Source organism: Panthera pardus, unplaced genomic scaffold (genome assembly GCF_024362965.1).
Source record: "Panthera pardus isolate Hobbes unplaced genomic scaffold, ASM2436296v1 HiC_scaffold_17, whole genome shotgun sequence".
Taxonomy (NCBI): Eukaryota; Metazoa; Chordata; class Mammalia; order Carnivora; family Felidae; genus Panthera; species Panthera pardus.
In genome coordinates this window covers 80,435,865-80,449,535 of record NW_026526732.1, presented here as the reverse complement: position 1 = coordinate 80,449,535, position 13,671 = coordinate 80,435,865, and the positions used below count along the sequence as shown (strand labels likewise).

General features: G+C 32.5%; 1 protein-coding gene across 3 annotated transcripts in view; it reads right to left on the bottom strand.

The window, feature by feature from the left end:
* Window positions 1-819: 819 nt before the first annotated feature.
* PHIP (pleckstrin homology domain interacting protein) overlaps window positions 820-13,671 on the bottom strand; it is a 138,469-nt gene continuing 125,617 nt past the window's right edge. For 2 of the 3 annotated variants that reach the window (XM_019442703.2, XM_019442705.2), the window contains exons 36-40: window positions 13,216-13,368; window positions 11,679-11,842; window positions 10,965-11,224; window positions 10,263-10,460; window positions 820-6,284 (exon numbers count right to left, since the gene is read on the bottom strand). In XM_019442703.2, coding sequence (XP_019298248.1) covers window positions 5,647-6,284; window positions 10,263-10,460; window positions 10,965-11,224; window positions 11,679-11,842; window positions 13,216-13,368 — 1,413 coding nt within the window. In that variant the 3' untranslated portion in view covers window positions 820-5,646. The remainder of the gene's footprint in view (window positions 6,285-10,262; window positions 10,461-10,964; window positions 11,225-11,678; window positions 11,843-13,215; window positions 13,369-13,671) is intronic. The other variant, XM_019442704.2, reaches the window with a different exon arrangement.

Sequence of the window (13,671 nt, the reverse complement as noted above, 5' to 3'; positions counted from 1 at the left end):
ATCTTACTGTCCTTAAATAATAGGGAAACAGCCTCGAACATAAAATTGATGCTATTACAAAAAGAAACCAGTAAAAAGTGATTGCTGAAAATCAGTTTTTCTTGACTGGTTCTTCTAAGTATGTACCACATGTAAGTATCCGTCTATTTTAGAAAGAGGAAAAAAAAAAGTGCCCCAGGAATGCATACCTGCTTTCCTCAACTTAGAAATTTTAGTCATTTAAACAAAATTTCGTAGGGAGAAATGATCAATAGCACAAAAATACAAATCATCCCTTTAGCTGCTTAATCTGAATTGTCATTTATTATAGCCTTATATATTCTTTTTACTATAATTGGGATTCTTGGGAAGTCAATAAGCAATGCTTTCATAAATCTTATCTTGTTGTAACTGTTTAACAAGTGAAATATTTCCTCATTCCTCCATTTCTTTTGCAGAAATTTTACTTCACATTTTTGAAAAAATACTTACACAAACTGTTCCTTTGAATTATCTTACATATCTGAATACTATTTATCACCCAGTACAGTAACTTGTACATAGTAACAAATTAATAATTTAAAATAAAATGTACACATTAAAAGGCAAGTGACTTATTTTCAACCTTTGGTTATTTTGGAATTAGTGTACCCACAATCCTTTAACTGGCTATTAATTTTAACATTTTGCTAAATAGGGCAAAACTCTAATGCACCAGCATTTACATAATGGCTTCTTTGGTACAGTGCCTGTTGAAATTATGTACTGAGCACGTTATGTGTTACCACCCCCCCCCCCCCAAAAAAAAGAGGAAATAAGAAATCAGGAGGCTCTACAAAATAGCTTAGAAAAACAAGTTTTCTATTTATTTTAAAAATAAGTTTGTAGTTACTACATTGCAGGGACAGGAATTCTTACACATACATTCTAGTTTGTATAAAAGGATTCAAAGAATTATGCATCAAAACTAACATAGAAAGTGTCCACATAACAGTAAAGAAAGGTCCAATCAATATGTACAAAAAGAAAGGGCACTGCTATTCTGGTGTGAGACTGCCGTTTATAACATGATACTTCCAGGTTTCTGGAAGGAAAAAAACAAAAACCTCAATAAAGCTAAATAATTTGTCTTTAAACTCTGTTACTTATTACATACAACAGATTTGCTTGTGTTTAACATTGTTTTCTGTACAAAATAAGTATAATTTTAATTTGAAAATGTGTCAGTTTCAACTTTAACCCTCTAGGTCAGTTACTTTTAAAAAATTGAGCTACATTCTACACGTCTAAATATCGTGTGACAGGATTTAACAGTTTTCTAAAAGATCTTTAATAAGACCTCATCTTCTTGCAGTTTTAATATGGTCCAAAAATGTAACTTTGTATTTTGCCTCAATTTATAGTTTATCATTGTGATTAATCACACACAATCTTAAAAGTCATGAGCATTTGTGTGCCTCTGTATCCTATCGTGTACTATATATCATCTCAAACCTATTCTCTTAGCTCCTTAAATGTAGAAACTCATAGCCACCCACTATTACGTATTTGGTTTGTGCCATATAAAGGTTAATTTCCTGATGATTTTATCTGCATTAAAAGAAGTACTTCAACACAGAGCTATCAAAACTAAAAATAATATATACTTATAGCTCATAATATTTTCTAGTTGTTTTACTGTAGTGTGTACAAGATTTATCTCTGGAGCGTCAAAAGTGGTACTTACAGTCTTCTGACTCAATTTGACCTCTTCTTAGTTACTGTACATAGTACAAAACATCATTTGGAGTGCTTAGCTTAGTATAATTAAGAACATAAGTAGTTTCTTAGTAAATGTAATATTCAGTTCAAATCACTTGGAAATTTGGGGAACTTTGGAGAAGTGCAAGGAGGAAAGTAAGGAAAAGGTGTATTTTTCTAATTTCAATAGGAAAATAAATTCTCACCTAAACGTAACTAAACCACATCACAACCTGTTATGTAAAAAGTACTTTCTTAGTATGGGGGTAATTCACAGAACGTATAAGTACTTCCCCTTTTATGACTCTACAACCATGTATTTCCTGCATATAAGAATGCTTATAGCCCTTTAAACACTCAAGTATCTTGGTCCTTTCAACCTACTCAAAAATTAACTTCAGGTGAATAAAAACATTCAGAATAACAATTTGCTTTTAGTTGACATTTGAGAGATACAAGCTATGTTTGTATAAAATGGAATGCTAGAATTAAACATTAGCTAGAAGAACTAATTTATATTATTAATCATATTTTAAAACATGTAAATGTGAATACAACATAAGCAAAATGTTATTTGAATACATCTGTTAAAATGTCTGATTAATATACTACACTCCAGATAAGGGTCAGTTCTAGGTGTTAACACACATGTGCTGCATGAGGATCTTTTTGCAGACCAGTCTATCTTAACGCAATTCATTTCCAAGCGACACTAAATTCTGCCAAACTCGTATTTCAGATGTGACATGATCAAGCCCACAATAATTCTATACAGTTACTCTAATTAAATTTAAGGAGGAAGATAGTTTCATAATAATGTTAACAAAGAGCCTTCAAATTTGTGAAGCTGTGCCAATAATAAAAATAGAAACAAGACCAACAAATCTTTAGTACATAAATTTAAGCAGAAAACAGGATAAAATTTTAAGAAGGTATAGATCTATTGCCCAGAGTTATGAGACTGTAATTTGATTGAATGATTTATACTGCTCATTTGCAACATTTTATAATTTTATAAGATTTGATTGGGACTGGAGACTACCAGGTGGAGAGATTATTAGGTACTTAAAAACACAGAAATTGATTTATATTTTCCATGTATGTAATAAGTTATATTTCTGAAGCTTTCAATAAACTTGAGGTTTTTATTGCTCACCTAAGACAACTGCCAAATTTTCTTTTGGCCTACAAAGAATACATACATGGTGTCACTGTCTTAAAGAGGATAATTTTTTCCAATACTTTTGATATCTGGTCAAACAGAACAAAAATATGGTGATGACATAAATTTCTCAATTCAACTTTTGCAATGTATAGAAGCTAAATTATAAAAATATAAAATCTAAATATATCTGATATTACTAATACATTTTTAAATGTTTTAATTACAAAGAATCTGAATCCATGTCATTTTTGCTTTACTAAGAAACCAATGTCTAATAATGTCCAAATAAGGTCATAAATATACAGTGTCTTTAGAACAGAAATAATACATTTACTTGTTGCATGTAAGATGGTAATTACTCATTTCTTTGCTCAAGAGTTAGAACGAATCCATACATCATACTAGAGGTATATTCCACTCTAAGACTGTGTACGCTCTTCCTTTTTCTGTACACACCTTAAAACTGTACACTTATTTTTTACAAAAATGGATTTATAGTCTATTTTTTTTTCCAACACAATGCAGATAACATCAGGAAATTACATGTTTCAAACAGATTGCCTTCAAAAGCAACTAATTACTTTAATGACTTAAATTTCAAACATACACATTATTCTCAATAATGGTGTAACTGAAAGACTCATTTTACTATACAACCAAGCCATCCATTTCTGCATTATGAAGAGTTTAACTACTGACTTTTAATTATATAGTTAAATATATTTGTTAGAAAAAAATAAATATACAAAAAACCTGAAAAATTTGAAATTATTTTTCGACTGCAAAATCACAGCAATCCAGTTAAGATCTGGAAAATGGTTTACTTAATTTCACAGGAGGTTTTCTGTACAAATTTAGGTACAAATGATCTAAAAAGCCCAAATGCATCACTTTCCACTGTTCTTCAAGACAATTAAATGACGGCTAACATTTATCCCTACCAGAAATAAGTAAAGAAATAATTATGTAATGTATTTTGCCAAGGTTCAATTAAAGACTTTATTTTTCTACATCAGGGTCATGCTGATACAGATTTTCCCATCCTCACTTTTTAAAAATGTAGTATCTGAAAATTTTGGTTACATTTTTGTACCATACCAGTCCTCAGAAAATACTACATTCTTTAAACTTTTAAAAAAATGGACAATTTTTAAACAATAGAAATGGTATTTATGTTGGTTTTTAAGGTATAAAATAACTACTGTACCATAAACAAATAAATAACTGCTTTCCTTTTCCATAGCAGTACATATAGCAATACATTCTCCTAAGTCATATAGTTATCATTTACAATAGACAACTCAATTTTACTAATGATGCAAAAAATAATAGAATACAAGGCACAATCATTAAATGGAATTTTTCTTTAGGGTGTATATTGACATACCAGCGTGATAAGGATACCATAAAAAGTGCAGAAAAAACACAATGTGCAATGAGACCACTGTATAAAACATGATTGCATAAAAAGTGATTTGGCCTATTTTAACCTTTAATAATTGAAAATAACCAATCTTCCCCTTAAAATTAAACTATAAAGTATGACATTTTAAAATTATTTTTATTCTACCACTATCTAAAAAATCCTGAAAAAAGAATTTATACCTGGGTAATAGTATATAAGTATGTGTTTGTATATATATTTAATTATACCCATTTATCAATATATACACATACACACACAGACACATTTCTTTGTAAGTCATTTTAGCCTATTAGATATGTCTAAAGTTTAGAAACGACATTAATCCAGATCAACAAGTAAACATCAAATCCCATACCTTTTTCCTGTATTCTCCTTGAATCCTTTAACCACTTAAACATTTTCTCTAAAACATCTCTGTCAAAGGACCCACCAGTGCATTATTTTCTACTATTAAGTACCAAAAAAAGATACATCTCAGCATAACTCTTTTTAATAACGTGCTCTTTAGAATAATATATAGCCTTTCCAATATTGAAAAGTGTATGCTGTCCTGACAGTCAAAAACAGGCTTTCCACTGCACTGATTCTCAGTCTTTGGCACAATAAACAGAGATTGAGTGATTGATATAAGAATCAAGGTCTGAAAAATTAGACAGTCAAATGTTTTCCAATGTGGATATGTTTCCTTTCCATCAGTACATTTTCTCTTATGTTTGGCAGAAATGGAATACAGCAAAAGCCTCATCTAGATTCTTTGTAGATGAACAATCTATAGTTAAATTAAACTTTTTAGGGTTATCAAATGGTGGGAATTTTTATATTTATCTTTAGAGGAAACACACTTCTGAATTTACTGCTAACTCTGGTAACATCTGTCTTCCTAGGGGCACGACCTTCTGTATCAATAGAAATGTACCTGGCTTGGTCAAAAATAATTCATTTTAACATGAAATGCTCTATCACTAGGAATATTATGCTCCTTAAGAGTATAGCAGAACTGTCTTTTCCAGAAATAAACTGGGAATTCATTATAGGTCCTCAATTTCTTTTGTTTCAAACAGTGAATGAAATGAATGTTGAAATGCATAACCTATCTAAAGGCAATAAATAGCAAACATTTAAAATATATATGTATATATTTATATATATATATTCATTTAAAGAAGTGAAGTGTCTTGTAAGTTTGTTTGTTTGTGTTTTTTTTGTTTTTTTTTTTTTTTTGCAAATCAAAACATTCCCTAATCCACCATAGCAGCAAGGAAGCAGAAGCCTTAGTTCTACGTATTCCTTAACTGTACCTGCTTTATGATTTTGAAGTAAAATATTTTGGTACAAGTTACCAACCAATTAAATTAGCTTTTGCTTTTTCAGTCAACTTTCGGACTCGTCCTCTACTAGAAGTTCCAAAAGTCAAAGAGGTGTCTTCGAACAACAGCTGCCTTTGCTCCTCTTCAGAATCATCCTCATTATAGAAAGCTGTCCTTCGACCTTGGTTTCTAGTTCTCATGTGGGGTTCAGAGCCTTTAAGTTCCTCAAACTCTTCTTCCTCATCCATAGGATCATCTGTCTTTTTTCGGTTACTTCTCCTTAGCATTTTAACACTTGTAGGAACTATGAGATCTGAATCTAGTTTTTGTGTCTTCATCTTCCTTTTCGGTTTTCTGCCTCCACGACTTTTTTTCTGTAACAGATCCTCCTTTACAGTATTAGTTTCAGAAAGAAAACTGCATGTTGAAGAAGGAACTACTTCGTCTCTGATTGAGTGTACATTATTTTGCTCTGAGTTTTCTGGCTTTGCATACTGTAGTTTTTTGGGCTTTCTACCCCTTTTCTTGTGTATAACTTCACCACTATTGGTGTTAACTTCTACCTTAGGCTTCCTTCCAGGTCCTCTCTTTACAAGTTTAGATGGCTGCCCTCCATGGCCATTTACTTGAATGCTTCCTGGTACAAGAGCATTGTTCCTGCAATCTGCTAAAAAGGAACAACAGTACACTTAACATAGGGAATTGCTTTTTTTATTTGACTCTCAAACTAGTCATAAGGACACTGCTATACTTACGTAAGCACGTAATTCTAATTTTTGTTTTTACTAAAATGAGAAAAGGAACTAACAGAAGGCTAATAGTTTAATGATATTATCTTCTACTTAAAACTCACAGAGGAAGACAGACCCTTAATGAAATCATTAATGACCTCACATGAGGGAAATGACACTCAGCAAATAACCTGTTAACATTGTAAATTATGATATAGCTGAGATCAGCCAACGTTTCTTAGCATTATTACCTTTACTACATGTTCTAATATATGAACACTGGATTACACAAAATGACCATATTCACTTGTATAGAGCTTAGCAACCACAAAGAACTTTACTGCTTACCTCATTAGCAAGTTTTCAGTATTCCTACCTTTAAGCAGCTCAATCATGGAAAATGATGTTAGTATAAAATCCATGACCTTTTAACTTGGTAATCTGAATACATAGTAAGCATAACATCTCCTTCCACTTACCTCTAATAACTTTTTCTACTAGGGATGGAAGAAAAAGGGATATCAAGACTGGAATGTTTCTAGCTCTTATTTGATTCCTTTTTGGATACGATCATCATACCCTCTCTGGTATCAGAGAAGAGTTTACAATTTAAATATTTGCTTATGTTCCTCAGAGGTAAGAAGAATTTCCTCTCCTAATCCTACTACAAAAGAGGTTTTTGAGTACATTTATTAGAATAATTTATATCAATTATTCCCCATAAAAACTACCATGCCTTTGACATTCTTCCTCTATCCTAACTACAACACTAGAAATCAGTTACTCTTGGTTATGAACTATGTTCTCAGAATAGTTTAAAAAGGATGAAGTAAACAACTAAACAGTAGTTTCCTTCACAGGCTCTTTGAAACGGTCCTATATCCTTACGTAATTGAATGGCAAACAATTGATTTATTACCATAAGCAGTACTGAATCCATGTATCAATCAAATCTATTATGTATGCCATTATAATTGCAACAAACTCCAAGATAAAGGCTATTGTGCTTTATAAAAAAATATAAAATTCTAGAGATCAAACTCTAAATCTATCTAGAGACCATGGTGAACTGCCTTTCTGTGTTAAAAATAAATGCTATTACCCCTTTAGATGAAGGAAAAAGATGACAAACATGTATTACTACTACCTTTGTTCTCCTAAAGTTCTTAAGTTTTTTTGTTTGGTTGTGGTGGGTGATCTACACTGCAATATTCTAAAGAAAATACATAAAGAAATGAACACTGCTTTTAAAGAGATGAACACTGCTTTTAAAGAGAATACTTCCTCATAATGGTATCTGTCATAGCTTGAATTATACTTCATATGTATCAAGAAAAAAATCAAGAGGTCACAAGAGGCCAGAGCCAGAAGCAAAGGGAAAAGGCAAAGCCCTCATTTCCTGACCCCCATGATACAAATACTTTTCTTTAGTGGTTTTCCGGCATAAGGAGGGGAGTGGGAAGAGGGGAGAAATGTGTGTGAGTGTGAATAAAGTAATTAAGTATATTCTAACACACAATTACACTTAACCTGTCTGAGGATTCTGTATATCTTACTTGTTTTACATTAAGACTGCTGACAAGGTTGTAAATAACCAGTCCACATACTCACTATAGAAATTCTACAGCTTGGCTTCAAGGACTCCATGAATTTCTTGAAATGTCCAAATTTTGTGTGAATATGCCTATGGGCATTTTCTGGGGAAAGGACTACAGGTTTCATCAACTTTGCAAAGCAATGCATTAAGTAAAAAGGTTAAGAATGAATGTAACACTCTTTATATGGGCCTGTGTTCAGTATGGTAGTTATTAACCATGTGGCTACTGAGCAATTGAAACAGCTATGCAATTGAGGAACTCAATTTTTAATTTAAATGTGAATACTGAAGCACTGTACATTTTGAATATTGATTACAGGTTGAAATGACAGTATTTTTGATATGATGGAATAAATTATTAAAATTAGTAATTTTACCTGTTTATTATTAGATGCAGTAGCTACTAGAAAACTTAAAATAATACACATGATTTATAGTGGTTTATATTATATTTCCACTGGACAGAATTGCCTCTTGATTCTAACAGTTAATCCAGGTGTCAATGTTTATGTAATAAGTCATCATTAATGACTTATTAGCTAATTATATTTCTATACTGCAGTGGTAACTCATATTTGTGATACGCAAAACTTATAAATCAAATTGGTTATTGGACCCCCTATTGTAATGCTAGAACCAATTCACTATGTACATCTGATTTCCGTAGGGTTCAAAGTGACAGAAGCAAGGCCAATATACTAAAAACTTTGAATTTAGTTCAGAAAGGAAGCAAATAATAAAAATGTAAAACACTGATATACAAAGTCATTTGCTTCTTTATTCACTTACTGACCACTATATAGTAAGTATAAGTGACTGAAAAAGTAATTAAACCCAGAAGTTCAGATTCCACTGGATACAAACACATGTAAAAAATAATAATAAGTGTTACCACAAAAAGCAATGAACAGGGTGTTCTGGGAACATAAAAGAAGTGCTTGATTCTGTCTAAAGAACCCAAGAAGAGGCTTCCTGGAGTGGATAATATTTCAAAGTGGAACTTGAAAGGTAATAGGAAACCATTAAATTGGGAGGGAAAAAAAGACATTCCAAAGAAGGAAGAAAAGGACAATGATATTTCAGAGACTTCAAGTGGTATAGGATAGCTGGGACATAAAAAGGAGAGGGAAAAGTAAAGAAAGCTGGAATGTTAGGCAGCAGCCAAGTAATGAAGAGTCTTATATAATAAGCAAAAACATTAAAATCTGACTCTATGGATGATTTGAACGCAGGGAAGGATTTCAACTGTGTGTGTGTATGGGCATGCATGCATTTGTGCTAAAGATAAATGATCAGAAAGATCACTTTTACGCAATGTGGAAGACGTATTGGGTAAGGGAAGAGCTGAGAATCAAGACAGCAAGACCAGTTAGAAAACTAGAACAGTCCAGGTGAGAAATTATGTAGGCCTGAATTAAAAACATGGAAGTGAGAGGAACCGATTTTAGGGAAATTAAGGAGGCAGAAATAACAGAAACTAACGACTGTGAAGTAGATCTGGAAGAGAAGGCTAGATGACTCCCTGACTTTAAGCTTACATAGAGGGGTATATCCCAATGCCATTATACATATAAAAGGACATTTCAGTAGAAATATTAAATTTTGAGAGGTGTCTGAGGAGAACATTGAAGAGGAAATTGTTTAGGCATACATTGGAAGCTGTGATACAAAATGCTTCTTCTCGAACTGCTCACTGCCAATAAGCCATAATTGTTTTAACACATCATAGGGTGTACTGTATCAGTTTCTTTCTCCATTGTTCAAACATAAAGCCTTTAAAATGAAAATCTGCAGATGAGAGAACTTGGAAGCATAACTGTAAAGGGTTAAAAGTTTTATGACAGAACAAAGGTCGGGCTGTGGACAACCCTGATGAGTTAACATTTAGTGAAGGGCAGGGCAGTGTGCTGAATTTTGTGATGTAAGAACAACTTAATTTTTCTAAAAAGGAAAGGCGTATACATTTGGTTAAGTAAATCTAATTTAATTTAAACTACCTGAAAATACTTTTTAAGGTTTTGTAATAATGAAGTCAGGAATTAGTTAACTTACATCAGTAAAAGCCTTTGATTCTAGAATTTGTTTTTATTTCCATAAAGCAAGTTTTTCTTGGCTCTTAAAATTTAATGACAATACAGTTTGCTTTGGGCACAAAGCTGCAAATCAAAAGATGTCTCACTGAATGCACCAACTAATACAGAATGTGACTTTTAAATGAGCAACCTAAGAAAAAGTGGATATAAATGCTACCTCCAACAAAAAGCATCATTCTTAAGAAATACCTACTTTATCTTGGAAGATACAAATAATACCTTACCTTGCTCCATGATAGGTGATGACTTTGAAAGAGTGGATGTTTTTGAGAGTACAGATGATTTCACTTTACGTTTGACTGACTTTTCCTTTTCTGTGTTTTCTTTTGCAGAATTATTCCTAGTGCCATGACTAATACTGGACTGACCAGGACTTGAAAGAGTATTCAAAGTTTTGGAATGTTTCACAGAATTTTCTAGAACTGAAACACATATACATACACACACACACAATTAAAAGCTAAATTATTTAACCTATAAATAAGCAAGGAGGTTGGGATTACTTGTAATTTGGACTGCTTGAATTAGCGAAAGGATAAAACCTAGGAGTTGCTTAATGCTTTCTTAGGAAATCTACTTTCAAACAGGAAAAAGGAATACACAAATAAACTCTTTTAACAGTTTCAGACCTTTCTGATGATGTCCAGTAACTTCAAGATTATGAAGGTAAGCCATAGCAAATTGTTAGCAAGTCTGGGTACTAGGATTTTAATCCAGGCAGTTTGGATCAGAGTTACCATTTTTAAGTATTCTATGCTAACATTACTAAACGTCATTTTTTTTTCTTATTACAAATAAGCAAAAAAGAGCAAAACCAACACTTTCTGCTGGAATTTACAAAAATCTCATATATTTCATTTGGCAAAATAAAAGCTAAATTTAAAAATCATATATACTTCAATTTAGAAACCGTAAATGATTCTTACTTGTTTTCCCTGGCATTGCAGATGTATTAGCTTTTGAAATTAAAGCCTTTGCTGCAGAAGAAGTAGATGGCTGCTCAGTGGTAACTGGATCTACAACCACTCGATTGCTTCTGGTTCGAACTACAGAACTGGATTCTGTTTTACCATTTATCTGAGTGGCATTATGTCTCGGTGGTATTGATCGTGTAGGTGTAGAGAATGGAGAGGTAGAGATATCTGACTTTAGCTGGGGTTTTAAGGTCCTTTTTTTCCTTTCAGGGCTGTAAATAAAATAATATCATTAGTCATTCCTATAGCTCTATGCGGATAAATAAAATAGTTTTATAATACTGTTGGATTCAATATTTGTACTATTATGAAATATGTTAAAATATGAGATTTGTAGTGGATTTCATATGGTTGTGAGCCTTTGAAAGTGAATATTTAGTGAAGGATTGCCATAAATGCTACAGTTATATGACAGAAAGCATGATGCCATCACTATCCTAAAAATGCTGTTTTACTGTATAGATTTAGCAGTTTGAATTTAAGCACTTACACTAGTATAGCTTTAGTTAAAAGATTAAAAATCCTCCACATCATAGGAACTTGCATGTCAAATATATCATTCTGCAATATAGGGAATAGTAAAGGAAGTATTAAAAAACACCGAGTTCTATCATTTAGATGACAAAGTTATAGATCAGTTGATGTTTTTTAAAATAAATCATATACCTTGATGCAGCACTACTGGAAACAGAGCTGCTTCTGTTTCTTTTCTTCCTCCTTTTGGTTATTGTATTTCTTTTATGAAAACGAAGAGCAGATTTATAATCTGATAAAACTGAACTAATGTGTTCTTCAAAGAAAGCAGACAGGCGCAAACTCATGCTGTAAATCTACGATAAGAAAAAAAGTGTTTAAATGTGGAAAGGAAAATGCCTGCTCAGTAAATATTAACATAGAACTTAAGTATTTTTTTTAGCAAAAAGTTTCAACAATTTAAACATTATATTTTTCCAATCTCTTTAGATGAAGAGTAAAACTAAAGCCTTTTTACATTTAAACTGTATTTTTTGTAAGTTTTATTTTTAATTTTTGGAGAGAGAGAGAGAATATGAATGAGAATCTTAACTAGGCTCCACATTCAGTGCAGAGCTCATCATAGCACTCAATCCCATGACCTTGGAATCATGATCTGAGCTGAAATCAATAGTCATACACTCAACTGACTGAACCACCCAGGTGCCCTGACAATTAAACTATTTTTACATTTGGATTAGGAATCTTCCAAGGTTTCAGAGTCTAAGTTTTTATTTTTTTTTGGGGGGGGGGGGTGGTTCGAGGAGCAGAGGGAGAGACAGAATCTTAAGCAGGTTCCATGCTCAGCACTGAGCCATTATAATGCAGGGCTCGATCCTACAAACCTGGGATCATGACCTGAACTGAAATTGAGTTGAATGCTCAACCAAATGAGCCACCCAAGGGCCCTGGATTTCAGATTCTTAAATAAGAGCCCTAGTATCAATTCACACGGCCTATACAGACAAAATTCCTTTGAACTCTATCACACTGAAACTATCCCTGAGGTTTTGAACCTGTTACCTAGGACTATCATCTATATTTTTTCTTTTTTTAATTTCCTTTTTTTTTTTAAAAAAAACATTTATTTATTTGAGAGATAGAACACGAGTGGGTGAGGGGCAGAGAAAGGAAGATACAGAATCTAAAGCAGGCTCCAGGCTCTGAGTTGTCAGCACAAAGCCTGATGCAGGACTCAAACTCATGAATTGTGAGATCATGACCTGAGCCAAAGTCAGACGCTTAACCGACTGAGCCACCCAAGTGCCCCTATTCTTTTTCATTTCATTTCCATATATCACCCTTTTGTGATATCTTGTCTGCCCAAAGAGAGGTAAATGATATTTATAATTTTACTCATTTTTATAAAAGATTCACAAAAATACCTTTCCATTAATGCAGAAAATAGCTGGAAAAGTTAAGCCCACATAGCCCTAATATATATCAGGACAAAAAGTATGTGGTATTTGTTAAGGAAAAGTAACCATCCCTAAACATTAATGTCATCACTTTTATTTTATAGAAGGAAAGAAATAAAAATATGTGAATTCTTTTTTCCACTAGGATACCATTAAGAACATAATATAAATTTTGCTCTATATTTAATTAACAGAACATTTAGTTACTTAACATACTTTGCTACTAATTTCATTTAAATTAAACATAGACAAAACCAGTTTTAAGTATATACCCTTGATCTTTTGCTTGGTGTATAGGCTTTGGAATTGCTAAAAATAAGTCTGACATCTTTACATAATTCCATGGGTGACTCATAATTCCCAGCCTCTAAAGTTTCTCTAACAGTAGCAAAATCCATTGGAGTGTCAATGATGTCTCTGTAGTCCTAAAAGAAGAAAAACAGGTGGTATTACTATTAACATCACTACCACAAGGCATTAATACTCAGCACAGGGATTGACATACAATTCCTGTGATGAGTATAAGTCCTAGAACTATTAATAATCCCTTACTTTCCTCATCAAGGCTTTTTTTTTTTCCTAATAATTTTTATTTTTTTCATGCCCTCTCCCTTTTATTGCAGTCAACATAGGTTCTTCTCATTCAAGAAGCTATTAAGTTCTGCTGCTTTTTCTTGAGGAAGAGGTAAAGGGTAGAGTTTTTCTGGAAAAAGGATTAAGCGTACTGA